Source organism: Lepidochelys kempii, chromosome 10 (genome assembly GCF_965140285.1).
Source record: "Lepidochelys kempii isolate rLepKem1 chromosome 10, rLepKem1.hap1, whole genome shotgun sequence".
Lineage (NCBI taxonomy): Eukaryota > Metazoa > Chordata > Testudines > Cheloniidae > Lepidochelys > Lepidochelys kempii.
In genome coordinates, this window is record NC_136389.1 from 22,718,402 (window position 1) to 22,745,629 (window position 27,228).

A 27,228-nucleotide genomic window follows, 5' to 3' on the forward strand; every position below is an offset into this window, starting at 1 on the left:
ATGAAGAGTGAGTAAGTATAGCTAAGGTAGCATGGAGGCCAAAGCTTTCCTTGACATGAGTGGTTTTTTTTTTCCTCAATATAATTTGCTGATTTACTTATCTTGCCAGCAACATTACTTTAATCTGGTGTGTTGGAAGATGTAAGCAAGAGGTACAAACATGCAACAATAAATGCCCGCCTTACCCCCGCATCTTGCAAACTTAGAAACAGGATGACCCAGGGTAATGTGATCCAGAAACTACAAATTCAGCAGTAAAAATGTAGATACAGGGTAACTGAAGCTTGTGTATGCGTAACATGTAGGTTAGGTAAAAATCAATAAGTAATGTGTTGAATGGTGGTTGGAGGAAAATTAGGAATGTTAAAAGGTTTAAGAATCCAAGTGAAAATGCGACCAAAACTGGAGAAATGCTACATCAGAAACTCAAGTATGGGACTGAAGGACCAGACCAGGAGATGAGGGGAAGTGATGACCATCATGGAGGAAGGAAGGAAGGACTTCTTGGCATCCCAGGATACAATAACTTGGGTCCATTTACCTATTCAGTCTTATCTGTTGTCACTTGTGTCTGGACATAAATTTATGTCCAGACCGAATTATCAATAATTCTATTCTGAAATTGTATTAAAGACAAAAACTTATTAAAACTAAATTGGATGGACTTGGGACTGGGTTTCCCACTCTACCCTCCCAATAGAGGGTGCTATTTATTAGCCTTCTCAATCTCTATCTTGGTTTTTAGATAGGATACAGAATATCAAATTCACCCCCTGAGTATATGGGTAGAGCTCCATTATCTTCAAAGCAGTTGTGACCATTTACATAAGTGCTGTAACTGGCCCTATAGATTGAATCAACTCAAAGTAAATGGTCTGAAGCCCAAGTTCTAAAGTTAAATTTTCCTCTTTCCTTCTTTAATTCTAGCAACTGATCTTTGGTATGAGAGACCAGTGGTGTCACATTTCCACAATAAAAGTAAAACTAACAATCTCAAACATTTCAACTAAAATCTTTTGGATGAAGAACACGCTGAAAGCTGAAGTGAATAACTATTGTACTGAAAGTTTTATCCATATCTGTATGGAGTTAGCAGTTACCCTAACTTTCCATAATAGATCGCTGATTATTTTAAAACTTTTTTCCCAATCAGAGACACTATTGTTTTTTTCTTTTGCTATGAGAATCTTAATTTAAATAGAAAGCAGTATTTATACCATGCACTAAATAATAAAATACGTGAGCTAAGGTTGTGTTTATAAGTGGTTTTAAGTACTCTCATCCACATTACTGTAAATGTATTTCACACACATTCTGATGATTGGAACAATATTTAATTTTCATGCATTAAACATCACTACTTTAAGTTCAGTTTCTTTTTAAATGAATGAATGCTGAGAAGTGACCTCACTGCTTTAAGAATGCTTTATTCATTCAAAATTCATTCAAAAAAATTCATTCATTCATTCAAAATAATTGTAATTATGATTTTTCTTTACCAGGTTTGTTGATTTACACTTGAACAATAAAAAAGGGGTTCCTTGACCCTAAGTATAACAAGATGAAATGGCAGTAAGATGAAAATTAAAATATCTAAACTGACTACTAGTGAAACTTTTAGACATGAGTGAATAGATACGAGTAATAATTACTATAAGCCAGATTCTTCCCTCACTAAACCAGTACTACGCTATTGACTCTGGAGTAACTGAAGGGGAAATGCATAAAATTAACTTATCAAAAGCCTAAGTGTCAAAACGTTACAGAGAAAGTGCATTTTAATTTACCTGAAAACAAATCAGTCCTCACTACAATCCTGTGAAGTAGGAAAACATTCAGAACTATATTTTACAGAGGTGGAAACTGAGGCACAGATCAGTTGAGGCCACAAAGCACATCCGGGGACAAAGCAGGGGTAAGAGATTCCTGGTTCTCAATCCCACGTTTTCAAGCCACTAGAGCATGTTGACTTTCAGTTTATTATACAGAGAATAATAATGCTGTAATTTTTTTTTTAAAAGATGCTCTATGAAAGTTGACAGGCCCAAAAAAGAATGCAAAGCTTGTCCCACTGCCAAAGACCCAAACAACTTGTATTCTAAATACCCTGTTATTAACAAAACTCCATAAATACCAGTGCTCCAGAAAAAGGTCTGCAAAGTCTTAAACAGCCTGTCCATCCCTGTGTTTTCTTGGCTCACGAGTATGGAGCTGGCAGGAAGGGAGACTATGGAGGTGCAAATGTCACATTTTGTTACGTAAATACATGTTGCAGCAAAACCCGAGCATCTTAGGTTTGTTTTGTTTGGGTCACGTGGCAAAAGGGCCAAAAGTTTAAGGACTACATTCTTCCTCTGGCTGCATGTATGTGGCTCATTTTAATAGGAACCACCTGTGCTTATTTAGCCCCAACTGGACTGCAGCCTTAATTATGAAGCACATAATTTCACTATCAGTTGGGGAACATTCTGCAACAAACTCACTTAAGAAAAAAAAAAGAAAAAAAAAAGGGTGAGAGGAAAGGAGAGAATATTGTATTTCAGATCTGACCGCCTTTGCGGTCTCTCTAAATAAAGTTATATGTACCATCTATATGTGGGGAGATCAAAGGAAAGGTCTGTAGCATTCAATGTGGTGGTTTTGTTTTGTTTTTTGTACAAAGAGAAATCTCATCTTTAAAACAAGATGTTCCTGAAAAAACAAAGATCAGCCACTTGGTTTTGTACTGTTTGAAAGTGCTGTTTTTCTTCCCTTCTGCAGGCTCAGCCTCAACATATTCCTCTGGATATATGCTAATATAGAACCCACAATAGCAGTTCAAGCAGCTTCAAGATCTCATTTGTCTAGTGCTAGTTGAAAGATGACAGCCATTTCAAATGTATTTTAGATAATGAACCTGATACTAAATATCTCTGATTCAAAGCTCCTGTACCTTTGCTCCCATCCACAGTGAACTCCATTGTAATTACCCTAGTTAGCACTCTTTATTGCAGTTCAAGTGCTTGGGTTCTCAAAACTGGTTTTGTAAAGTAGGTGACAGAACACAAAGGCCAGAGAAACAGCAAGACTACACCAGTTGGAGTAACTTCTATGTTAATAGTTGTATCGAGTGCAAAATCTCCTAAGAACATTCGCTCCAAAACATTATATATCTTGTATCCCTCCTTGCAATCCAGGATCCCCAGTTGTGCAAAATTGGTTGTGAAAGGTCTTGGCATGCCGTCCGTGCCATTGTTCATCACTGCTACAGCAAACTGTCCGTTGAACAGGATTCTCTTCCATACTTCAAAATGACGGCTCTGTCAAATAGAAGAATATTGTGGGGATTCATTTTCATTGCCCTTACATCATCATTTCTGAAACTGGATCCATGGAACTCACACACATCCCTTTGTGTTTACAATACTATTCACAGAAACGGTCACCACTATATAATTAACTTAAAAGTAGCACTACTATTAGTTTGCACTTAAGCTGAGTGAAAGCCCTGTGAAACAGATGTGATGGGGGTACAGACCTGATGCAGATGAACAAAATATGGGCTCTCTCTCTTAGCTATTAATTCCCTCAGAGAACAGAAGTGAGAGGTGCTGCTTTAGGGGTTCACTGGATTCCAGATGTTACTTATACTGCAACTAAAAGTATCTAAGGGTATGTCTACGCTGCAGTAGAACACCTGTGGCTGGCCCATGTCAGTTGACTCAGGCTCTCAGGGCTATAAAATTGCAGGGTAGATGTTTGGGCTTGGGCTAGACCCCAGGCTCTGGATCCCTCCTCCCTCATGGGGTCTCAGAGCTCAGTGTCTACACTGCAATTTTATAGCCCCTCAGCCTGAACCCTGCAAGCCCAAGTCAGCTGACAAGGGCCAGTGGTTGGTATTTTATTGCTGTGTAGACATACCCTTAGGTACTGTAGACAAGTGCCTGCCCTGAACATCTTACAATAAGTAGACCTCCTACAGCCAAATGAGACTGTCTTAAGAAAATATTACATCTTGCTGTGTTGGGGAGCATAAATCTGCTCAAATTTTTACGTAACAATGGAAGATAAGCAGGGATCAAAATGCTGACTTTTCCAGGTGTTTTAAAAATGTAAGCAAGATGTTATCAATATATCTTTTTTATAATCTTGTGAATTTTGTTCTGTGATGGACACTTACGCTTATTAATAAAGAGCATCTTTTGGGAGGGAATAATCTATAACTTTCTCCCAGAATAAGTGAAAGTGCAATGTAGTAAAATGAGTAAATGATCTCTGATTCTGACAGACTAGCCTTTAAAACTTGAAGCCAGGGCCAGATAGCTTTGTGAAAGAACTGAATGGCACACGCAGATCTTTATATGTTGTCCAGGTTGACCCAAATGTTCTCCCAGTCAGTAGGTGTTGGTGCTGGATGCGTGCATGCTCCAGTATTCATTTCTAGTGTTGCTGATTTTGTGCATCTACTATATTTTGAAACAGCATCAGTGCTGGTTTTGTGCACATTTTTTGTAACTATCTTACATAATGATCCTGCTTTTTCTACATTTAAAAAGTTTTATTGCCTTTGTAGAACTAGAAAATTGCTAAAAATAGGGGAAATAGATTACTTCAATTTGAGTGCTACAAGTAAGTTTTTTACCTGGGGGGGAGGGGGAAATTTCCATTGCCCTAGAGCCTGTATCTATTCCAATGCTGTTAAGTGTCAAGAAAAAATTGTAACAATGTGCCAGTTGTATGGTTCTGCTTTGTGCCTGTGCAGCTACAGCATAGATACAATTCTGTATTTAAGTTGTAAGAATGTTTATACTTTCACTTCATCCGCTGTTGTCAATTATATGATTACCCACCTTTCCAGCAATTCTAAATAATTTTCCATAGTGAGTAAAACGATCAAAAGTTCTGCTTACTGCTAATCTCTTTTTACACATGGGTCCTATTTATCCAGTGTCTCATTCAAACTATCACATAAGACATTTTTCTTGATGTGATTCTAGGCTTCTAAATTAATTTGCCATTCCAGACCGTCAGAACCAAATTCTGCCCTATATTCTGTTATATTCTGCTGTTAAAGCCCTACATCTTCCATCTGATGAGCAGCTGGAGTGTTGCCTAGAAGGTTTGCTGCTGATACTTTTGTTTAGAACGATGCAGGTTCCCTAATAGGTAGAAAAAATGACAAGACCCAAGAGCCTCCTTTTACCTATGCAAATAAGCAGCTCCAAATCTCTATCTCCTGAAAGCAAAGGTGCTCTACATGAAAAGCTCCAGCAGAATGGCACAGTTACTTTTAAATTTAGCAGATGCATTTTATTATTCCTCCAGCTCAACCAGGGCACAGATATCAGAGCGTGTAGCTTGCAGTTAGGAAAAGCTCAGCATAGTTCTTGCACAGTCAGCAAGACAGATGTGTAACTCTAGTACAATTACACTAACATTACCAAGAGAAGAATTTGGCTTAAATAGTTAGGAATTTGTCTGCTCTTGGGAAGTTTCTCTTCAAACCTCATAGCGTTAGGCTATCATATGCAATATTTGGGAATAGAGAGTGCAACAGGGTGGAGACATCAGCCTGGAAAAGCCACTAGGTTTGACATTGGCTACAAAGGCCACATGGTCTCACCTTATATGAGCCCAAGGCCCATCACCAAAATCTCAGGTCTCTCATCTCTCAGAACCATTCATTTTATTCCCTTAACTGCACTGGAAACCAGCTGCAAGTTGTGATGAATAACCAATACCACAGTTAGGAACTAAATGCATTCCTACTTAACCCATTATGGCTTGAAGATGCTCCGAGGAAGGCAAAAAACTCTCTGGTCCTCTGCCAATTGACCTGTGGGGGAAAAAAATTCCTTCCTGACCCCCTGAACAGGTAATTGGCTAGACCTACGGCATCTGTCAGGCTGGGTTCCCAATCTCATTTTGGGTGGGTAGGGTGGGCTGCTGGAATGGAGCTGAAAGAGGCTCCATATGGTCCCTGCACTGGGCTAAATTGTGGGAGATGAGGAATGCTGGCCAGTCAACACCCCTCTCTCCCAACTGGTCAATGGGTGCCAGAAACTCCCAGTGGGAGGAGCTACCTATTGTCCCTTGGGAAGTGTCTCCCTCCATTGCTACTGGGACTGTCCCCCTTTCACTGCCAGCCCCATCAATTTCTCCCACCCGTTGATGCGGATGGGTGGCATTTTTCAGCAGCTAAAGATTGTGTAATTCCATTCTACAGCATCCATGTAACACCACTGTGTCAACTCTATTGATGTCAGTGAGATTGTTTACTTAATTAGGAACACCATGTGACACTGCATCTAGTAAGATTATAGTAAGTTTCCAGCTACTTTTTCACCCTGAAGAGAGAACATTTGTGTGTTTAACAAAATCAACTCTTAAAATTGACAGGGCTAGAACGTACACATATTTTGCTTTGTGTAACTATTAAGCGATTGAGACATCTCAGTAATGTGGTAATCCTGAAACAATTGTAGTTTTACCATTATGGCAGGATGTGTAGGTAGAGACCAACATAGGCAGAGGTGAAGAATATGTACCATAGCAGCAGTTGCTGATGGTTATGCTATAAAATACTAGTTTTCCCATTTTATGTGTGGAGCAGAGTTCAGATGCTCATACTAGATATGATGGTAAAATGAACTGACCAACTTTCCCCCATCCATCTTTTGAGAGTCTTGGGACTCTCTCTAGAGCCTCAGAGCACTCTAAGCATATATTCGCAAAAAGAAAAGGAGTACTTGTGGCACCTTAGAGACTAACCAATTTATTTGAGCATAAGCTTTCGTGAGCTACAGCTCACTTCATCGGATACATACTGTGGAAAGTGTAGAAGATCTTTTTATATACACACAAAGCATGAAAAATACCTCTTCCCACCCCACTCTCCTGCTGGTAATAGCTTATCTAAAGTGACCACTCTCCTTACTATGTGTATGGTAATCAAGTTGGGCCATTTCCAGCACAAATCCAGAAAACAAAGAAAATAACAGAACGCCACTAGCCGTCACCTTCAACCCCCAACTAAAACCCCTCCAACGCATTATTAAGGATCTACAACCTATCCTGAAGGATGACCCAACACTCTCACAAATCTTGGGAGACAGGCCAGTCCTTGCCTACAGACAGCCCCCCAACCTGAAGCAAATACTCACCAGCAACCACATACCACACAACAGAACCACTAACCCAGGAACCTATCCTTGCAACAAAGTCCGTTGCCAACTGTGCCCACATATCTATTCAGGGGACACCATCACAGGGCCTAATAACATCAGCCACACTATCAGAGGCTCGTTCACCTGCACATCTACCAATGTGATATATGCCATCATGTGCCAGCAATGCCCCTCTGCCATGTACATTGGTCAAACTGGACAGTCTCTACGTAAAAGAATAAATGGACACAAATCAGATGTCAAGAATTATAACATTCATAAACCAGTCGGAGAACACTTCAATCTCTCTGGTCACGCGATTACAGACATGAAAGTTGTGATATTACAACAAAAAAACTTCAAATCCAGACTCCAGCGAGAAACTGTTGAATTGGAATTCATTTGCAAATTTGATACAATTAACTTAGGCTTGAATAGAGACTGGGAGTGGCTAAGTCATTATGCAAGGTAACCTATTTCCCCTTGTTTTTTCCTACCTCCCCCCCGCCCCCCCGCAGATGTTCTTGTTAAACCCTGGATTTGTGCTGGAAATGGCCCACCTTGATTATCAAACCTGGATTTGTGCTGGAAATGGCCCAACTTGATTATCATACACATTGTAAGGAGAGTGATCACTTTAGATAAGCTATTACCAGCAGGAGAGTGGGGTGGGGGGAGGTATTTTTTCATGCTTTGTGTGTATATAAAAAGATCTTCTACACTTTCCACAGTATGCATCCGATGAAGTGAACTGTAGCTCACGAAAGCTTATGCTCAAATAAATTGGTTAGTCTCTAAGGTGCCACAAGTACTCCTTTTCTTTTTGCGAATACAGACTAACACGGCTGTTACTCTGAAACCTAAGCATATATTGTGATCAACCCGCAGATCCTAGAGGAAAGTCAAACAAATAAGGACAAAAGTTACTTGGAAGCAGAGGCAGAAAAACTCAATAAATTGCCACTTGAATTACACTGTTCTTGAATCCAAATTGATACTGGATGGAGTGATGTTCTCAGCCTCCCAGAAAGGAAAACATTATATGAAGCCTAAACGGCTGTATACATCAGCACAGAAACTGATAGAATAAAAAAAGCCTAACTAAATCCAGATTGGATGTAAGTTGGTGCAACTCCTGTGGAAGTGTCTTGGCCAAATTCACTAGTGACGTAATTAGCAGTGTAAGTTACTTATGGTCAGAAAATGGGTGTAAATTCCATTCATATGTATCCAATGAATGTGTAACCTATGTATGCAGAAAGGGAGGGGGAAGAAAGTGTGGCAGGAAAAGTAATTAGTAATAAGAGTGTGTAGATTAACTTTCCTCAACCTTTCCAGCAACATTAAATAAGTGATTAAAAACAAATCACTACTACATAAGTTTATTACCAAAGGACTAGAAAGGCTGTTTTAAAAAGGAAAAATTCTGAAGCTTCCTTTCTTGGGAAAAAATAAGCTAAAGTTCATATTGCTAAGTGTGAGTTTCTGGCAGAGCTTGGTGATGAGGCATAGCAGAACCATCCTTTAAAAACAACAAACAAACAAAAACATAGAGCAAATTGGGTACCTGTATAATGCGCTGTCCCTGAATCCCCAGAGAATCTTGGTTTATATAGATCAACAGCTTGTTTTGCAAGATGTACTTGGCATCCTCAGAAATTGTCCTTAAATCACTGGACATAAAGAGAGGGGCTGCCAGGATTGCCCACAATGCCATCTGTACTTTTGACTGCTCATAACTCAGGCCAAAGTTACCAATAATCAGCTGAAATAAATCAGATACTGTTAAATGAAACTGTCTGTATTCTAGTAGCGTCTAGGAGCCCTAATCACAAACCAAGATCCCAGTGTCCTGGCACATGACATGGGCTCTTAGGGGTTACTGCAAATGTGACACTCTTAAAAGAATGAAAATGTACACCAAAAGCCAACTACATTACAATTTAGCACATGATCCTGCAAACTCTATATGTGCAGAAATCTTACTGAAGTTAATAGTTGAAAGCTTACAGAACTGGACTGTTACTTGTATTGTCTTTTATACAACATTTGTCCCAAAATGTTTACAGCATTAATTCTATTTCAGAATGAACCATATCTTCTCCTTCATGACAAAATCCTGTTTCCATAATACCTCTGTGCAGACTTGCAAAATTATCTTAAATTTAACAGCCCAGCTATAAAATGTACTTGTCTCCCTTTACACGCCCAGGGTGAGTGAGCGATTCAGATTTTGAAAGGCTACCTTAATTGCCTCCCTTTGACTGTAATATATTTGTTTAAATGTTTACCAATATTTTTCCACTAGGCTATTTTGGAGAGCAGTTTTTGGTAATTAATTATGCATCTAGAATCATAGAATATCAGGGTTGGAAGGGACCTCAGGAGGCCATCTAGTCCAACCCCCTGCTCAAAGCAGGACTAATCCCCAACTAAATTATCCCAGTCGGGGCTTTGTCAAGCCTGACCTTAAAAACCTCTAAGGAAGGAGATTCCACCACCTCCCTAGGTAACCCCTTCCGGTGCTTTACCACCCTCCTAGTGAAAAAGGTTCTCCTAATATCCAACCTAAACCTCCCCCACTGCAACTTGAGACCATTATTCCTTGTTCTGTCATCTGGTACCACTGAGAACAGACTAGATCCATCCTCTTTGGAATGCCCTTTCAGGTAGTTGAAAGCAGCTATCAAATCCCCCCTCATTCTTCTCTTCTGCAGACTAAATCCCAGTTCCCCCAGCCTCTCCTCATAAGTCATGTGCTCTAGCCCTCTAATAATTTTTGTTGCCCTCTGCTGGACTCTTTCCAATTTTTTCACATCCTTCTTGTAGTGTGGGGCCCAAAACTGGACACAGTACTCCAGATGAGGCCTCACCAATGCCAAATAGAGGGGAATGATCACGTCCCTCGATCTGCTGGCAATGCCCCTACTTATACAGCCCAAAATGCTGTTAGCCTTCTTGGCTACCTCAAGCGTGTTCCCAGCCAGGGTCACACATGGCTCCATTTTGCCACCCTTCCTCTTAAACATGTTTGTGTCACAACTTGAGGAGATCATGAAGCATTTTGTACTTTCGTGCCATTGGCATGCTGATTATAATTAAGGGTAGGATTCTGTCACAGAGGTCAAGAATTCTGTTACTTTCTGGGACCTCCCTGACTTCTTCTGGGGCAGGGCTGGAGCACCTGTCAGCCTCAAGGCTTCCGGACCAGTGGCTGCTGGAACAGCTGACCAGCGGCCAGCCCCACGGCAGCCGTAGCAGCAGCCATGGCCAACCCCAGGCCCACCAGAACAGCTGTCTGGCAGCCAGTCCTTGGGCTTAACATTCTAGTTGGATTTAATAAAGGAAGGCAAAAACTATGCCCTCAAGCAACACAGCTACTTATAGGGACAACCTGAAGTGGGAGCCCAATAAACCAGGAGGCTTGGCAGCTCCTAAATGCTAAGCACTGAACTGCAGGAAACCTCTGGTAAACCATCACCAAATGCTGTGGGCTTTTTTTTTATTGTTATGATGGAATAGAGACAGGTAAAGTATTGCAGTAAGTAAACTGCAAAGTATAAATCACTTTGGTGGTATAACAATCCAGCTGTATGTTTTCATGGTCAAACAGTAAGTGCTATGAATTTGGGGCCTTTGCTGCACAATGTGGAGGTCTCCACTACGTATTTGGAGCTAAATCCCCAGCAGCAACAAAGCAGAGTTCAGCACCACTGAGAGGAGGCAGCAAAAGTACCTTCATCCTGGAGCTGGCTAGGGGCTGAACTGTCCTTCAGTGCAAATTAGACTAGCGTGAGACCTGCTCCAGCTTGTAACGGTCTCTTGGAACTGCTGAAGTGCAGCATGCTCCAGCCCTACTCCCTAGGCTGGGAAGGATGATAAAGAGCCAGTGTAGCCAGCCCTAAATCATCTGAAGATTCTTCCATGCCAAGACAAACCACTGCTATCCATTTAAAGAAACTTTTAAGGTTTCTATGCTACATTCCAGTGGCACAAAGAGGCCTTACCATGGGCCAAGATTTAACAAAAAAGTTGCAGTCTTTCTTTATTATGCATCGCTGGGTACGGTGTTCCACACTTTGGTCAGACTGCAATGTGCTTTACTCAGGAATTTCCTTGAAGGCCACTTGGTGCTTTACCAGTGCTGAATGTGCTGTGGAGTGGGTTAGTGTGAGTAAAGTACACCAGTGCTCCATTCATTACACTGGTTTTCATTCTGCTGACAGGTGAAATTTAAATTACTGGATGTTAAAATTTCTGAAGCGCTATCTAATTTTGAGAGTTGCAACCTGAAAGAATGGTGCTTGTACTATCCAGTTGGATGAGAAACTGAAGAGCTCTTGTTGACATTTCCTTGATTTGAACTCTTAAGAACAGGAGGCAAGACAGTCACCATGGAAGCTCCCCAGCTGTAACTTGTTCCAACTTTGCTGGTACTGAGAGCATCCTGCAAGGTTCATCTTCCTGAACAAATAGCTGTTTGATCTCAAGAAAAAACTAAAAAGGGATTTTCCACCCGGTGGTTGGGGTGTCTAACAAGGGGATGGCTATTATATTAGATATTTATTTTTAATATAGGTAACCCAAGGGCCCCAGTGATGAGGCATTATAATTTTAGTAAGAAAAGCTTTTTTACCACATTAATATTTGGCATTCATGTAGAACATTTTTCACTAGATGATCGCAAGGCATTTTATAAACATTAATTCCTAGAAAAAAAGTTAAGGTAGTAAATATGTAGCTACTGATTTAAACGAAAAATATCAGAACATTAGTTATAAAATGTTTAATAGGACATTCTGAGTTAAGGTTAAATACCATTTTGGCTTGAGATCCATGTGTAATTTCTAGCTGAAATTTTTTTCCCTGAGATAGTTAAATGTGAACACTGTCTATATCAGATTTAAATGCAAAGACAGTGCAATCTTAACTACTGAGTTGCCACTATATCTCTATACGCATCTCATGCTATAAATACCTCTAATGGTATTATACCATTTTGAAGATGGTTAAATTGCGATAAAAAGAATGCTGCAGTGAGTCAGTGACGGAGGCAGGAGTAGAACCCAAGATTTCTGACTCTGTCCCCTGCTCTAACTGCTGGACATGTTTTCTATGCACAAGTGCATAGTATCAGTCTTGTCCATTGGCTGTTCACGGCTGTCTTTTAGAAAGTCTTACTAAATTATCGTTTTATCAGGATCTATTTAAATTTCAACAGAGAACAAAATATTAAAAAGATAACATCACCATATCTGGATCATTCCATCTTCCTGGGCCAGCTGCAGGTTGCAGTTTATCCTGGTTATTTCCATACCACTCAATAATATTTACAACACTCTCCCAGGAATCCTGGATGTCACCAAAATTTCTCCAGAGGTTACAAATTTCACCAAGTACAGTATAATTTACCTAAATAAAAACATAAGTAATATATTTATATGTATAATACATATGTGATCATCACATCAATGAAATAAATTATTTTATTTCTACAGCCACTGCATAAACTACATTTATTCTGCACCTTTGACCTGTTTCCTGTGCCAGGACTGCTACTGCCATTATAAATCTCTGAGCAACTTCAACAGCTCCCATTCTCGGCTACCTCCTGTTCTCCCTCTTCCCTCCCTTCCTCATCCCCCCTCTTATTCTTCTGCTGCTTTCCTACCAACACTAATTGCTGAGTGGTGGGTCTGCAATAGCAGAAGCCGACTCTCCCCATTGTGACACAAGCATCTGATGCAAAATTAACTGGATCGCTAGGCTTCAGAACTGGAAATACCAGGCGGTTAAATATCATGTTATGAGCTCTCAGACAAACAAAAGTAGGTGGGAAGGACAGTGTATATAAATACCATTTTGTTACAGTTTATACTATATTTAAGTGGTATTTTCCATCACCAAATTCAGAAAGGTATTGATATAAAAACATTTTAAAAAACAAATAAGCTGAATTGGTCTCCAGAAAACCAAATAGGGTTTTCTAAATTTCTAAAGGAATAAAATGTTCCCTAGCACAGAACATATATCTGTGTCATTCTCCAACAGTTTTTTTCCAAAGGAAGAACAACTGATTTTAAGACAGTGGTTTAGTTGCCTTTTGAAAACAGAGACGAGCAGACGCCTTTGCCATACTCTTTTATTTTCAGATGTCATACCCATAATCTGAACAGGAGAGATTGGTATCTACGATGTACAGCTTTCTTCTATAAGCATCTGAAAAGCGGAAGACTTTGGTATTTCATTAGTGCAGTGAGGTTGTTCATCTAACACGGTGGTGCCAGTACGCAGAAATGAATGGAATAGAATAGGACTTGCCTGGCTGGTGTGCAGTTCATTCAAATAAGTTCCAGCCATTTGTCAAGAGCTCCCAGTTAGCTAAATACTGTCAGCTAAGGAGTAATAATATAAAATCAGATAGTGGAGATACCTTTGGGGGAAGCCCTCCTTCATAGGCTGGCCAGCTACATGAGTAAGCGATGGGTCTTCCTGTTTTATTCAGAGCAATGCTCATCTTTGGGTAGCCTAAACAAAATTGAGCACTGGGTTGTAATGCAAGGCAATATTAACATATTACATAACAACAGTAATAGTGTTCTAGTTTTTTCCACTTGCTATTGTTTTACAAAGATAAGAGCGGAGTCTCTTCTTTGGTGAATTACATATGGATGTGAATTATATATGGAACATGGCTAATTAAAGGTTTCCTTTACAAAGATCTTATAGTTACAATTTATGAGCACGCCTGCCCAAAATTGACTGTTTCTGCAGATATAAGAAAAACCATGTTTTGTATATTCCTGTTTTCAAGTTATTCAGCAACAGGCAGATTTTTTCCAAAATAGATGTGGGATTGGAATAATCTTATAGTTCTGAACCAGTGTTTAAGAAAAGAGCTGAATGGCATAGTAGCATTGTACTGTGTTGCCATTAAGGAAGTCTGGGTTTGGGAAAGAACCAAGGACTCTCCTTTTTTAGACTAGCAGAAAACTGAACATCTTGAAGAGATTATGTTCCTGAAAACTCTTTTTGGGAAAAGAGGTGCTGCAAGTACAGGATCTTGCCCCCGCAGTATCTTTAATTGCTAAGCACCTACTATAACAGTCTGGGAGCAGAGTCCTCTTTACCCTATCTGAGACTCACCTGTTTAAAACAAATCAGTCACAATTTTAAAAACAGTCTCCATTAGCACTCAGTGTATACATACAGAACGTAGGTTTCAAAACAGTTGGCTTTGTAACGTCTATTTTCTTTTGCTTATAAAACTTTATACAAAATGTACTGTTGTAATAATTTGGCCTCCAAACTTACTCTAACTGTGAGCTTAATTGTAAGAAGCAAAAGTTCATAATGTCACAACAACAATATATACGGTAGAACCTCAGAGTTAGGAACACCAGAGTTATGAACTGACCAGTCAACCACACACCTCATTTGGAACTGGTAGTACACAATCAGGCAGCAGCAGAGACAATAACAACAAAAGCCAATACAGTATAGTACTGTGTTAAAAGTAAACTACTAATCAAATAAAGGGAAAGCAGCATTTTTCTTCTGCATAGTAACATCTCAAAACTGTATTAAGTCAATGTTCAGTTGTAAACTTTTGAAAGAACAACCATAACATTTTGTTTAGAGTTACGGACATTTCAAAGTTATGAACAACCTCCACTCCTAAGGAGTTCGTAACTCTGAGGTTCTACTGTAACAATAAATGGTGATAGGAAAAGATGCAAAAGGCAGACAAACTGCGCTAGTCAAAACAAAAACACTTACACTGATATAATCCAAGGACTGTGTTAAGAACAAGCCTTGCAAACAAGAGAGGTGCAGAACTGGAAATCAATGGACCAAAACTGGTGTCAGAAACTATGCCTGATTGCTGGACAAAATAATAAGGGGATGGCCTATTTCACCTTTCACTACCTTTTTAAAAGAAAAGACTTTGGGGGAAAACCTGCCTGCAGACTAGCAACCACTGCTGACTGGGAGAAGCAAGCTTTACCATCAAGGCTTTCTCCTGGGACCCTGGGATTCTTCGTTGTCCTAATCCTGACGGAGATCCTGATGAGTCAGGGCCAGAGAGAGAGGGACCCAAAGGACATCACCACCTACACTAACTAAACCCTAAACATCACCTGGGATGTGAGGCTTTGTCACTCCGTCCATATCCCTTGTATCTTCTCTTTCCTATCCTCCTTCTTTTGCCATCTGTTTAATAAAAGTGTGGCTTATCTGGCCAAGACCATATATTGTGCAACACTGCTATAAGCCTGTGACCAAAGAGGCAGGTGAAAAGCAATGCAATAAACAGGCTGATGCTGGTACAAGCTTGCCAGGTCACAAAGTGGCTAACTAGACATTTGTCATGCCTGTGTTTCTCTAGGAGTGAGGTAGCAAGTAAGAGTCAACACCAGGGCCAGAAGCTGCATTTTCTGCCTTTCCTGTTCTTTTCTCACCCCTTTTGTGTGTGTTTGTTTTATTCTGTTTTTTAGAAAATGGGATCTGACTTTAACAACAACAGCTCCAGCCCATCTCAACTAACTTTCTCTTGTTTCCCTAAAAGGATAGTTTTAACTAAAAGACTTTCAAACTGTTTTTTTTTCTTTTAATAACTCTACAGCTAAAGGGAATAAGGGATATTGTTAAAATAAAAGGGTTATTTAATAGTTTACATAACTGTGTTCCTTCTTTTTCTTAACCTTTAATAAAAGGTTAAAAATATTTTATTGGTGTGTTTGTCATGGTACTAGGCTAGGCAGGTTGAGGTCTCTGTATTCCAAAACCTCAAACTATGTTAACTGTTAATGTTGGACAGTGACAGAGTCCTGTTAACACACTTGACACTCTGGACATATTTATTCCATCAAGATTAATACAACAGTATCTTAATAGACAAAAATATTCAATGCTTCACATTTGCCCCCAAACTTTTTTATTTATATTTTTGGAGCTGTAGCGAAATCCCTTCATCCATTCTGTGTTATCAGTGAGTGGAAAAAACATATTTTTTGTTGTCTTAAAAAAACCAAAAGCCTTTGATAACACTTTTTGAACAGGGCTTCAGCACAAAGGGTTGACTTTTACAACTTGGCAAGCAGGCCACCATTCTCATTGAGGACTCGTATCTTTGCTTTGTTTAATAAGATGAATTTGGTTGAACAAATTTATGACTTTTAAAACTTACTGAGCCACAAGCATTAGAACACTATGCTAAGGCTACAGATCTGAACTTAAACATAGGGAGATGCACTGCACATCTTTTGAGGATGCTCAGGATCTCTTATGTGGAGTTTTTAAAATCTTTCACCTGAAGCATCATTCATTGGCTGCAATTTGAGATAAGATATTAGATATGATGGGTTGACATGACCAATAGTCCTATTAAAATGCTATATTGAAAACGAGAAGGGGACTGAGAGGAGAGATGGGGTGGCAGTGGGAAGCAGACCCAGAAAGAGAGGGGCACAATCCCGTAGACTTCAGTTGGACGTTTGAGTGCTCAAGGAATGCAAAACAAGGGCCTTATTTTGAATCCTGTTTCTTGAGTAGCTACTTAAAATGAGCTAAAAGTTGCATTATGAAGGGGATGGGAGGAAACTTCATTCAGATAAAACAAGATCATGAGACATCACAACTCAATATTGAGCTTAACGAGTATAAATTCAGATTCACCCAAAACTAATAAACATATAAACAGAAATTATTTGGAGATGAAAAACAGCGATGAAAAGCAAACTTACTACTTCACAGAACTTGAAGATTTCACAGGCTTTTTAAAAAATGGGATATCCAAGTTTAAGCAGCTTCACTTAAAAATAAAACAAAACAAAACTCCTGAGCCAGCCTTTCCCTTGTTCAAAGATTAATCCTAAGAAACAAACCTATTGCTTTAACAGATGAGTTGGAATAGCAGCCATCAAGCTTCAGCATGTCAACTTCCCATTCTGCAAATGTTTTGGCATCTGTATCAATGGTGTCCAGTGTGGTCCCAGGGTAACCACTGCAGGTGTAGTTACCCATGTCACTATAAATTCCAAATTTCAGCCCTTTGGAATGTACCTGATAAAGCAAATGAAAGTAATTCTGATTAGTTTATGATTTCAGTGTATTTGTCTTCTAGTACCCATTGATGCGAAATCTCTCTTCTGTTTGTTAAACATCTCCATTATTTTTCTGAATTTAGATTTCTCTTGGATGCTCTCTTGTGAGATCTCTGCCTATTTTGGTAATGATGTTCTGAGAGCCTTTGCATACCAGAGTCCTAAAAAGCTGATTGTTGTGTAGTAATGGCTGCTTTGGATTCATGGTGAAAAATACAGTTAAAAGGTGAATTACCTGGCCTTTCATATGTTGCCTTTCATGCAAGGATCTCAAAACAGTTCACAAGGATTAGGATGTAGATAAGCATTGTTATACACATTTGGTAGAAACAAAACAGAACGGTTAAGTGACTCACCCTAGGCCACACAGTAAGTGGTACAAGTAGGAACAGAAACCAGGAATTGTGGCTCCCAGTTCTCTGTGCTAACCATTAGTTCCCTGCCTCTCTGCAAAATATGGCTTTCATTCCAAATACACACGAAGGGCTCCATCCTTCAAACACACACATGCTTATTATTTACTTCAGTGTAACTATCCAAATGTGTAAACTGGTAAGCACGTGTGAAACTCTGCAGGATTGGGGCCTTGCTGGGTTCCACTGTACACAACCACATTGTGTAATTGACCCACTGTACAGAATAATGCATCTTTGCTCATTTGTAAATATATCTACTTTCCTTTCAATTCTAACCCAGAGCATGTTAATATATTCCTAAGGAATAACAGTTGATTAACCCTAAGTGTCTACTGATCATCATCCATATGTGCAGGTGCAATGAAAATCCAATATGTATTTCCCTTAGAGATATGCGTAGTATCATTTACATGTATTACAATTAAGCTGTTCCCTGTAATTTTTCTAGCTTAACATTTATTAGTTGTCATTTAAGTGAATTCTACAGTATGTTATATGTATCCTTTTCTAATAATAATTTCTTTAAATAACTACATTCAAAAGAAAATGGCATTTTTAGCATCTACATTTGAGATACAACATTGAGAAACTAGTGTTTAAGTACATGTATTTTACTTAACTTACATAATCAGCAAGAGCTTTAATACCACTTGGAAACCTATCTGGGTCTGGCTGAAGTCTGCCCTGGGAATCCCTTTCCTTTGCAGACCAGCAGTCATCAAGGTTCACATATTCGTAACCCAGCTCCTTCCATCCATCTTCTGCCATCTTGTCTGCCATACTTTTGATCAAGTTCTCACTGGTAAAAAACAGAAGATTGCATTAACAAAGTTGTTGAAATGTTACATTTTACTTTTTTGTATGTGTCTGCAGGGACCTCAAAGGGTCAGGACCTCACTTTTACATCTCCTCAGAAAAATGGCAATTCCAACCAAACAATACCACTTCACACCTTGCTGGCTGGCCACTGATTCAGAACTGAGTCACAGAGAAAATAGCTCAATTCTGGTTCACCTGTACTACTTCTTCCAGCTCCTGAACTTAGGGACCCGTTCCAGGTATGTAGTAACCTGTCCCTCCTTAGTCTAGAACAGTGATCACCAACCTATGGATTGCGATCGACTGGTCGATCCTAGAGACTCTCCCAGTAGATCCCGATCTCTGGTGGTGTGGCGGGGCTCCCGCTAAGACAGGTTCCCTGCCTGCCCCGGCCCCACGCCGCTCCCGGAAGCAACCAGCACAGCCCTGCGGCCGCATGGAGGGGCAGGGGTCTCCGCGTGCTGCTCCTGCCTTCAAGCACTGTCCCCACAGCTCCCGTTGTCCAGGAACGGCCAATGGGAGCTGCGGGGGCAGTGCCTGCAGCGAGGGGCAGTGCGTGGAGCCACATGACCCCAGCCCCAGGGGCTGCAGGGAAGCATTGGCCCCTTCTGGGAGTGGCGTGGGGCTAGGGCAGGCAGGGAGCTTGCCTTAGCCTCGCTGCGACTGCCACCTGGGAGCCGCCAAAGGTAAGTGTTGCTCGGCAGGAGGTTGCATCCCAACTCCCAGCCCCCTCCTGGAGCCAGCACCCCAAGCCCCAACCCTGTGCCCCTTCCTGGAGCCAGCACCCCTTCCCCCCTCCTGCACCCTGTACCCCCTCCTGCACCCCAACCCTTGCCCAGACATGAGCCCGCTCCCAAAGCCAGCACCCCAAACCCCCTCCTGCACCGAACCCCTGTCCCAGTCCTGACCTCCCTCTCAGAGCCAGCACCACATACCCCCTCCTGAACTCCAACCCCCTGTCCCAGCCCTGACCCCCCTCCCAGAGCCAGCACCCCATACTCCCTCCTGCACCCCAACATTTTGGAAATCAGAAGTTATATTTAATTTATATTATATGGTATAGTAATCTCATAGTAGCCTGCCTTATAATCATTTGATTTAGAAACCTTCCCATTTTAAATTTCAACCATTGTTTTATATACTTAACAGGTTGAAAAAAGGGGACTTGGCCAAAAAATTTCCATCTTCAGCTAGGTTCTTTGTCAGGGTTATAGAAGCAGCCAAAATATTTGTCTCCTTGGCTACTGCAGTGCAAACATTACTAAGTTGATCATAAAACATTTCCTGTTCTGTGAATTATAGGAAAGTAATACGATCTTAACAATGTTAATCTAACACTTAAGCATTTTACATACTTAGCCTTTTTAGTGTCAAGTCTAAAGTTCAGCTTGCTTTGCTTGTATTTATTAATACAAAACAATGACGAATACTCTCTCCCTCCGTTAATCTGAAGCAGGCTCTTAACAATAACATTTCTGAGATATAACAGTAGAGGGAGTTCTCTCAATGTTTCCTAGCTAATTCTGTTCTGATTCTAGTTGTGTACATGAACATTATTTCCTTCCTGTTGTAGAAACATAGAATTTCCAGCTTCCTTCTTTAGGAAGGAAATTTTGGCCACCTCTCAAAATGGTAGCAGTGAAACACTCTGGTTTTGTCTCAGTACTTTTCTGACTGGGAAACACAATGATCTAGGAAGTCCATGAAAGCTTCCACAAATGAAATTTTAAGATTAAAGGATAAAAACTGGGACAATAATATAAACATCTCTTCATAAGAGAATGGGGAAGGAGGAAAAACTAAATCTGACAAGAATTATTTGAACAAAAGACTCAGATGAAAAAAGGGGAAGAAAAAATATAAGAACCTTCAGTAAATGGTGCAGGACTAGAATTACTATACTTGAGGCCATCTTACAACAGCTATTCAACCATTCTTCTCCTTTGAGTTGTAAAGTATTACATTTCTTTTGTAAATAAGCTGATTAAAATAAGTGAATTGAGAATTTTTTATTCAAAATCTTCTTCTAATCTAGTGTAACTGACCGAACCTGGATTTATTCTTATCCTAAAATCTTACCTAAATCTATGTAGGCACTTATATTACCCCTATCACCATGGCATCTAGCCACCAACATTCTATGTACTTAATATTATTAGAAGTGTTACTAAGGAGGCATCACTCTCACAAATGTTGTAGTAACATTATATTTGTACCAACACTGCTTTTGGTCTTCTTTGTCTTTTTTATATGGGATAAGACAGACAAAACCTGAACAGTTTGTTCAACATTCTCTTAACTCTAGCACAAAGTTTGAGAAGTTTCCTACCTGTGATATTTAGAACTCTTTCACAGCCATTCTTGATCAATTATCTCACCTGATGCAGTTTCCAGGATCAGCTTTGCAATTGGTATTGCATCTAAAACGTTCCCAAGGCAGCCAGCCCATTGGTGGAGTCCTTAGTAAACCATTATCTAAGGATGAACAGCAGGCAGCCAATCCCAACAGGATGCTCAGAGGAGGCAGCAACATGATTAACAGGACAACTATAAATCAGAAGAATGGATCCAATTAATATTTTCACTTTTAGCACATCTGTTGTTCAAAAACAGTCCTACAATTTAACTTGTTCTTAAATGCTTCTGGGATCCTAGCAACCAGGTATCTGAGGGACACCAAGGCATAGAAAATAAAAGATTTCAAAGGCTGATCATGATTAAACATGGACAAATCTAAATATACAGGGGGACATTTCCAAACCTTTGAACAATGATTTATTTGTCTCTTCAATTATCAATAGGAAATTTGCAGCTAAAACCCATTAATCACATTGAGAATACATCATGATAAATATAATTGCACAGTTCAAAGATCAAACTCTTCTTCCAAATATTAATACATTAAATCCTTCAATATTACTTTTGAGTAAACACTATATTGCCATTTGTTTGCCATTAAAATGCATATAAAGCTTGCATGAATAGCTTTCTCCTACAAGCTTCGTAAAAAATGTATATCAGCATACAACATACAGTTTTAATTTTGGCTGGTGGATCTCTCTTTCACCTTACCATTCAAAGGCTGACCTGGGGCAAGGACCTTACCTTAGGTTGAAGATGCGAAATATGCAACTCCTTTGGGGTAAACTATTTTCAGTACCAAATTTGTTTTAATGTAAGTGGCATAAGGCTGAAGAAAGGGATTGGTTACAATATCTCACACTTCTCACTTGCTCTCAGGTCTTCACTGCTTTTGCTTTCTCTAGTTTAGATGATGAGTAATCAAATCCTACTCCCAGGGTATGATTGCCATCACCAATGATGCTGGAGCACAAATGGAATCAGTGCAAAGACAGAGAGAGAGTCATAGATAATTCCTGGGACTCTGTATGTTACAGAACGTTTGACTTTGGAAGGAAATGGTTGATAAAAAGAAAAAAAAATTTTTTCTAATAACTGCAAGGGTAATTGACATCCTTCTACATCTCTCTGTGTGTTTCTTTTACTCTCTGTCTGGTACTATCAAAACTACATTGCAGTCTTAATTGGATGAGCATTTAAAAACAGATTTTCTTCTCTATTGGGTTATTAAAGGCCCCTACATAACAACACATGTTTCTCCCAGTATTCTTGCCCAAAATTTTCCTTAGTCCCTTCTGTTGTGAAGTGTGCTAAATTGATTGATTGAAAGACACAGTAGAACCTCAGAGTTACATGCACCAGAGTTATGAATTGATTGGTCAACCACACACCTTATTTGGAACTGGAAGTATACAATCAGCAGCAGCAGAGACAAAATATGTAAATAAATAAATAAAGCAAATACAGTACAGTACTGTGTTAAATGTAAACTACTAAAAATAAAGGGAAAGTTTTTTGAAAAAAAAAAGATTTGACAAGGTAAAGAAACTGTTTCTATGCTTGTTTCATTTAAATTAAGAGGGGGGGGTTTCTTCTGCATAGTAAAGTTTTAAAGCTGGATTAAGTCACTGTTCAGTTGTAAACTTTCGAAAGAACAACCATAATGTTTTGTTCAGAGTTACGAACATTTCAGAGTTACAAACAACCTCAATTCCTGAGGTATTCATAACTCTGAGGTTCTACTGTAGGTGCATTTCATATACGTAAAAAGAAAAGGAGTACTTGTGGCACCTTAGAGACTAACCAACGTAGTTGAGCATAAGCTTTCGTGAGCTACAGGTCACTTCATCAGATGGGCAGATTAAAACTGTGTATAACATGCAACAATGCAAACTGAAACTTCCTCATTTTGTTTAAAATAAAATTCCTTGCAACAACATTTTTTCTTAACTATGAAAGTTGTTACTGTTGCCACATGAACTATACTTACACAAGAAGTAAGTTAGATGCATCAAAAGTGAGAGAGAAAACATAATTATCCAAACGTTATAGAAGAGTTAATGATCAAGTATCTCACCTATACCGAAAGCAGGCAGGCTGACCGATCTGTTCCTGGGGAGATCTTCATTAGGAAAAGAAGACACGTGTGATCCCCCTTGTTTTAAATGGAGATTAAAAAAAATTAATTCACAGATCTGTCTTCCACAATTTATTCTTTTGATTTCACTGGATCACTTATCTCATATTACTGGACCTAAGTAAGTTACATTTAGTGTAAGATCTCCCCCTCTCTGAAGGTACAATAGAATATTCCAACAGCTTTCCATCTGACATATTTGCTCTCCTAGGAGGAAGCAGAAAAGGAGGAAAAATTCCTTTATCAATCTTGGGGGTGTCATAAATATAAAGGGAAGGGTAAACCCCTTTAAAATCCCTCCTGGCCAGAGGAAAAATCCTCTCACCTGTAAAGGGTTAAGAAGCTAAAGGTAACCTCGCTGGCACCTGACCAAAATGACCAATGAGGAGACAAGATACTTTCAAAAGCTGGGAGGAGGGAGAGAAACAAAGGGTCTGTGTCTATTGGTACGCTGCTTTTGCTGGGGATAGAACAGGAATGGAGTCTTAGAACTTTTAGTAAGTAATCTAGCTAGGTATGTGTTAGATTATGATTTCTTTAAATGGCTGAGAAAAGAACTGTGCTGAATAGAATGACTATTTCTGTCTGTGTGTCTTTTTTGTAACTTAAGGTTTTGCCTAGAGGGATTCTCTATGTTTTGAATCTAATTACCCTGTAAGGTATCTACCATCCTGATTTTACAGAGGTGATTCCTTTACTTCTATTAAAAGTCTTCTTGTAAGAAAACTGAATGCTTTTTCATTGTTCTCAGATCCAAGGGTTTGGGTCTGTGGTCACCTATGCAAATTGGTGAGGATTTTTACCAAACCTTTCCCAGGAAGTGGGGTGCAAGGGTTGGGAGGATTTTGGGGGGTAAGACGTGTCCAAACTACGTTTCCCAGTAAACCCAGTTAGAGTTTGGTGGTGGCAGTGGATATTTCAAGGACAAAGGATAAAATTAATTGTTACCTTGGGGAAGTTTTAACCTAAGCTGGTAAAAGTAAGCTTAGGAGGTTTTCATGCAGGTCCCCACATCTGTACCCTAGAGTTCAGAGGGGGGGAGGAACCTTGACAGGGGGATTCTACAGCGTCCATCACGATAGTATCTAAGTGCTTAAGTAGTCAAAGATCCAACTGTGCCAGCACCAATGGCTATTGTGCTAGCATGTGTGTTGGCCCCAACCGTATCTCTGAAACTGAAACTATTACTAAACACAATAATCTAATTCCAGCCCTCATAGTTGTATTAATTCTCTCTTTTATGGCTGCAATTGTCTTGGCGTAATGGTACCACAGGGAATGAGGTTCTAAGGGCTGAATGCTGACCCACTTCTGAAGGAAAGGAAATCCCTAAACACAGGATAACTGTTACCTTCATATGCAACCGGGTACCTCAAGAAGAGAAATTGGTCTATTCATCCTTGTTGTCATATTCAGGATCATTCAGTAAGGAAATCTGACCAAGTTTCAGATTACTGCTAATTCTGCCCACTGTTTCTCTCTCTTGCTCACCCTCTTTTCTTTCTATCTTTCCTCTCTTTGTGTCTCTTCCAGTCTGCATTTACCTCTCAAAAAGCTCCCATTTTCTATTCCTTCACACTGGACTGGAATCACGGCAATTTACTGGTGTCAGCCCCAGCTTGTGCTCGTGCAGCATGCCTAAATTAGGGATTTGTAGTGATTTAACTATACTGATGTGAATTTCCTTGATGTAGATGTAACACTGAGAAACCCCAGTTGTTGGCGGGCAGGATCAAACTGGGGACTTCTGGAGCTAAATACATGAGCCTCTACTGCAGGGGTGGCCAACCTGTGGCTCCGGAGCCACATGAAGCTCCGCGGCGGGGGCTTCAGAAGTTAATATGCAGCTCCTTGTACAGGCACCGACTCCAGGGCTGGAGCTCCAGGTGCCAACTTTCCAATGTGCCGGGGGGTGCTCACTGCTCAATCCCTGGCTCTGCCACAGGCCCTGCCACCACTCCGCTCCTCCCCTCCCCTGAGCCTGCCATGCCCTCGCTCCTCCTCCGCCCCTCTCTTCCCCACCCTGAGCCTCCTGCATGCCACGAAACAGCACGGGAGGTGCGGGGAGGGAGGGGGAAGCACTGATCGGCTGCCGGTGGGTGGGAGGTGCTGGGAGCAGGGTGGCGGGGAAGGGAAAGCTGATGGGGGTCTGCTGACGTATTTCTTTGGCAATGTACATTGGTAAATTCTGGCTCTTCTCAGGCTCAGGTTGGTCACTCCTGCTCTACTGTATGAACTAAAAGCCAGATGGCAGACTCCTTAATCTCTTTTTCTAAGTGGTCTCAGGGCCACTAGATGGGACACAGCACCACACCCAGGAGGTGTGTGGGTTACATAGACAGGACCTCAGTTTGTATGTATAAGGTATATCTTATTACTTGGGATGAGTTTCAGTTGATATGTTTTATTTGCATTTTGATTTTCAAAACAAAATCAGAAATGGGTAAAAAAACAGTAGCCAATGGAGTTTGTAAATAGTTATGTACCATCACACAGGAGTAAAACCTTTTATAACCCTGATCTACGGTATATGACTGGGGCTATGAAATAAAAAAAAAAAAAAATTAGCCTTGCAACAGCACAGTGGGTGTCACTCTCTTATTACTCCCAAGACCAAAGCCAGTAGTATCAAAGAAGTGTTGACCTGAGTGCTTTCAGCACTCCACTTATATTTAATTGAATATATCAGCACTGCTCAGAGTGTATGGGAGTGAGGTCAAGGAAGGGCAAATGGCATAGTTAAAGGGAAAAACACCTCTATTTTTAGTAGTGGACTGCTATAAGGGAGGGGTAGGGCTTTCTAGCTTCCCTTGTGCATAGATTAGCCATTCCCATGGCACCGTGTATGAAAATACAATGCTATGCTCATTTCAAGTTCCAGAAACCTAGGAGGGAAAAAAATTAAGATAGACTGACTCAAAAATAGACTAAAACTGGAATTTATGACTTCCCATACCAGCTCAGACTATTTGTCCATCAAGTCAAGCATCCCACTTCCAACAGTTATTTAAGCAATGCTTCAGGGGATGTGAAACTCCCTTGTAGTTGTACAATGCTATGGAATCCTTCCTGAGTTCTGCAGGCAATCATTCTATCCCACAAAAGGTGATGTTAGGTGGTCTGATTGCACCAGGAGCATGTGTGTGTGTATGTGTTTGGCTCTCACTGTGTTGTAGGTAACAAGAAGGGGGAATCATGCACAATACTGCTTTCCAAACCAGAATATGAGGGCTACTCGATTTGTTTGCAGGATGGAGTTATACTTTCCCTTATTTTTAACCTATTCACATCACATACAGCAGTGGGTTACCATGCAGGACCATGTCTGAAACAAAGACATCATCGTGAAGGCTGCACATTTCAAGCCCAGCATTGTCACTACCCGGGAGAGATCATAGGCACGGTTTGACACTTGTGCCTCCAGTTGTACCTGTGACAGACTGGCTGGGCTTGTGTCCGCCAGTGCCACGCAGAGGGACAGCACAGTGCCCCCCACCCTGTCCCTGTGACAAAGCATGGCAAATGGCATCAGGAGCCAATGCCTCGGAGGCGTGATGCTGTGGGGCGAGATCACCCCAAGCAGGACAAAGGCCTGGCGCCACTTTGGGCCCCCTGGGTGATGTCATAATGATGCATGCCGCAGGCTGACCACACTGTGGCGTCATGGGGGCACGCCCACATTCTGATAGCACCATGGCAGCCAGGTTTATGCCACACCAGAAGGCAACTTCTTCCCCCCACTGCGGTGCGCCCACGTTGGCAGGACACCGTGGCGCCGAAGCACCACCCGCTCTCTTCAGGCCCGACCAACGGTCACGTGGTGCAATGGCGTGTGGGAGGCGGAGCGAGAACCCGAGATGGGGAAAGAACCCCCCCCCTCCACATCCCGCGCATGCGCAGTGCTGTCATTGCCACTTGAACCGGCCACCACCCCGCACATCGCAACGACAGTTGGCGGGGTTGGCGAGGAGACAGGGGTCGAAGGCAGAAAACAGTACCTATGAGGGGGGTGGCCCAAGCGATGCGAGCCAGTACTAATTACAGGGTGGTGCGGACAGTCTGGCACCCCGTGCTTCCGCTTGATTCCTGAGGGGGCGGTGTGATGGTGAACCTAAGCCAATCAGAGATTCAGAGACGGCCGGCGTCCGCCTATCAGGAGCGGCGTGTCTCTGGCGTGGCAGTTGAGGAGCCAATTGGAGATGGAGATGTTGCCTGCTCCTGTCAAACAGTCGCACCCGGAAGGG

General features: G+C 40.9%; 1 protein-coding gene across 4 annotated transcripts; it reads right to left on the reverse strand.

Moving 5' to 3' along the window:
* Positions 1-1,280: 1,280 nt before the first annotated feature.
* On the reverse strand, positions 1,281-27,181 carry LOC140918326 (alpha-N-acetylgalactosaminidase). 4 transcript variants are annotated; one of them, XM_073362417.1, is made up of 9 exons: positions 26,983-27,181; positions 22,925-23,002; positions 20,865-21,033; positions 18,292-18,466; positions 17,033-17,210; positions 13,579-13,673; positions 12,396-12,557; positions 8,713-8,910; positions 1,281-3,299 (listed from the first exon to the last, which is right to left on the reverse strand). In XM_073362417.1, exons 3-9 carry the CDS (start codon positions 21,017-21,019, stop codon positions 2,985-2,987), a joined length of 1,278 nt encoding a protein of 425 aa, XP_073218518.1. In that variant the 5' UTR covers positions 21,020-21,033; positions 22,925-23,002; positions 26,983-27,181; the 3' UTR covers positions 1,281-2,984. The 4 variants fall into 4 exon arrangements, with proteins under 4 accessions (XP_073218518.1, XP_073218517.1, XP_078710707.1 ...); XM_073362416.1 differs by lacking the exons at positions 22,925-23,002; positions 26,983-27,181 and adding an exon at positions 22,838-22,924; XM_078854581.1 differs by lacking the exons at positions 12,396-12,557; positions 22,925-23,002; positions 26,983-27,181 and adding an exon at positions 22,838-22,924.
* Between the last annotated feature and the right edge of the window lie 47 nt (positions 27,182-27,228).

Bases quoted from the DNA above. Each gene is read 5' to 3' on its own strand.
- LOC140918326 (XM_073362416.1), bottom strand. From the start codon at position 22,880: ATGTTTTCTCTCTCACTTTTGATGCATCTAACTTACTTCTTGT. The intron at 17,211-18,291 runs GTAAGTTAAGTA...TTGCTTTATCAG, and splicing joins TTAAAGCTCTTGCTGATTAT to GTACATTCCAAAGGGCTGAA. The intron at 12,558-13,578 runs GTATCTCCACTA...GTTTTTATTTAG, and splicing joins AAGGAGGGCTTCCCCCAAAG to GTAAATTATACTGTACTTGG.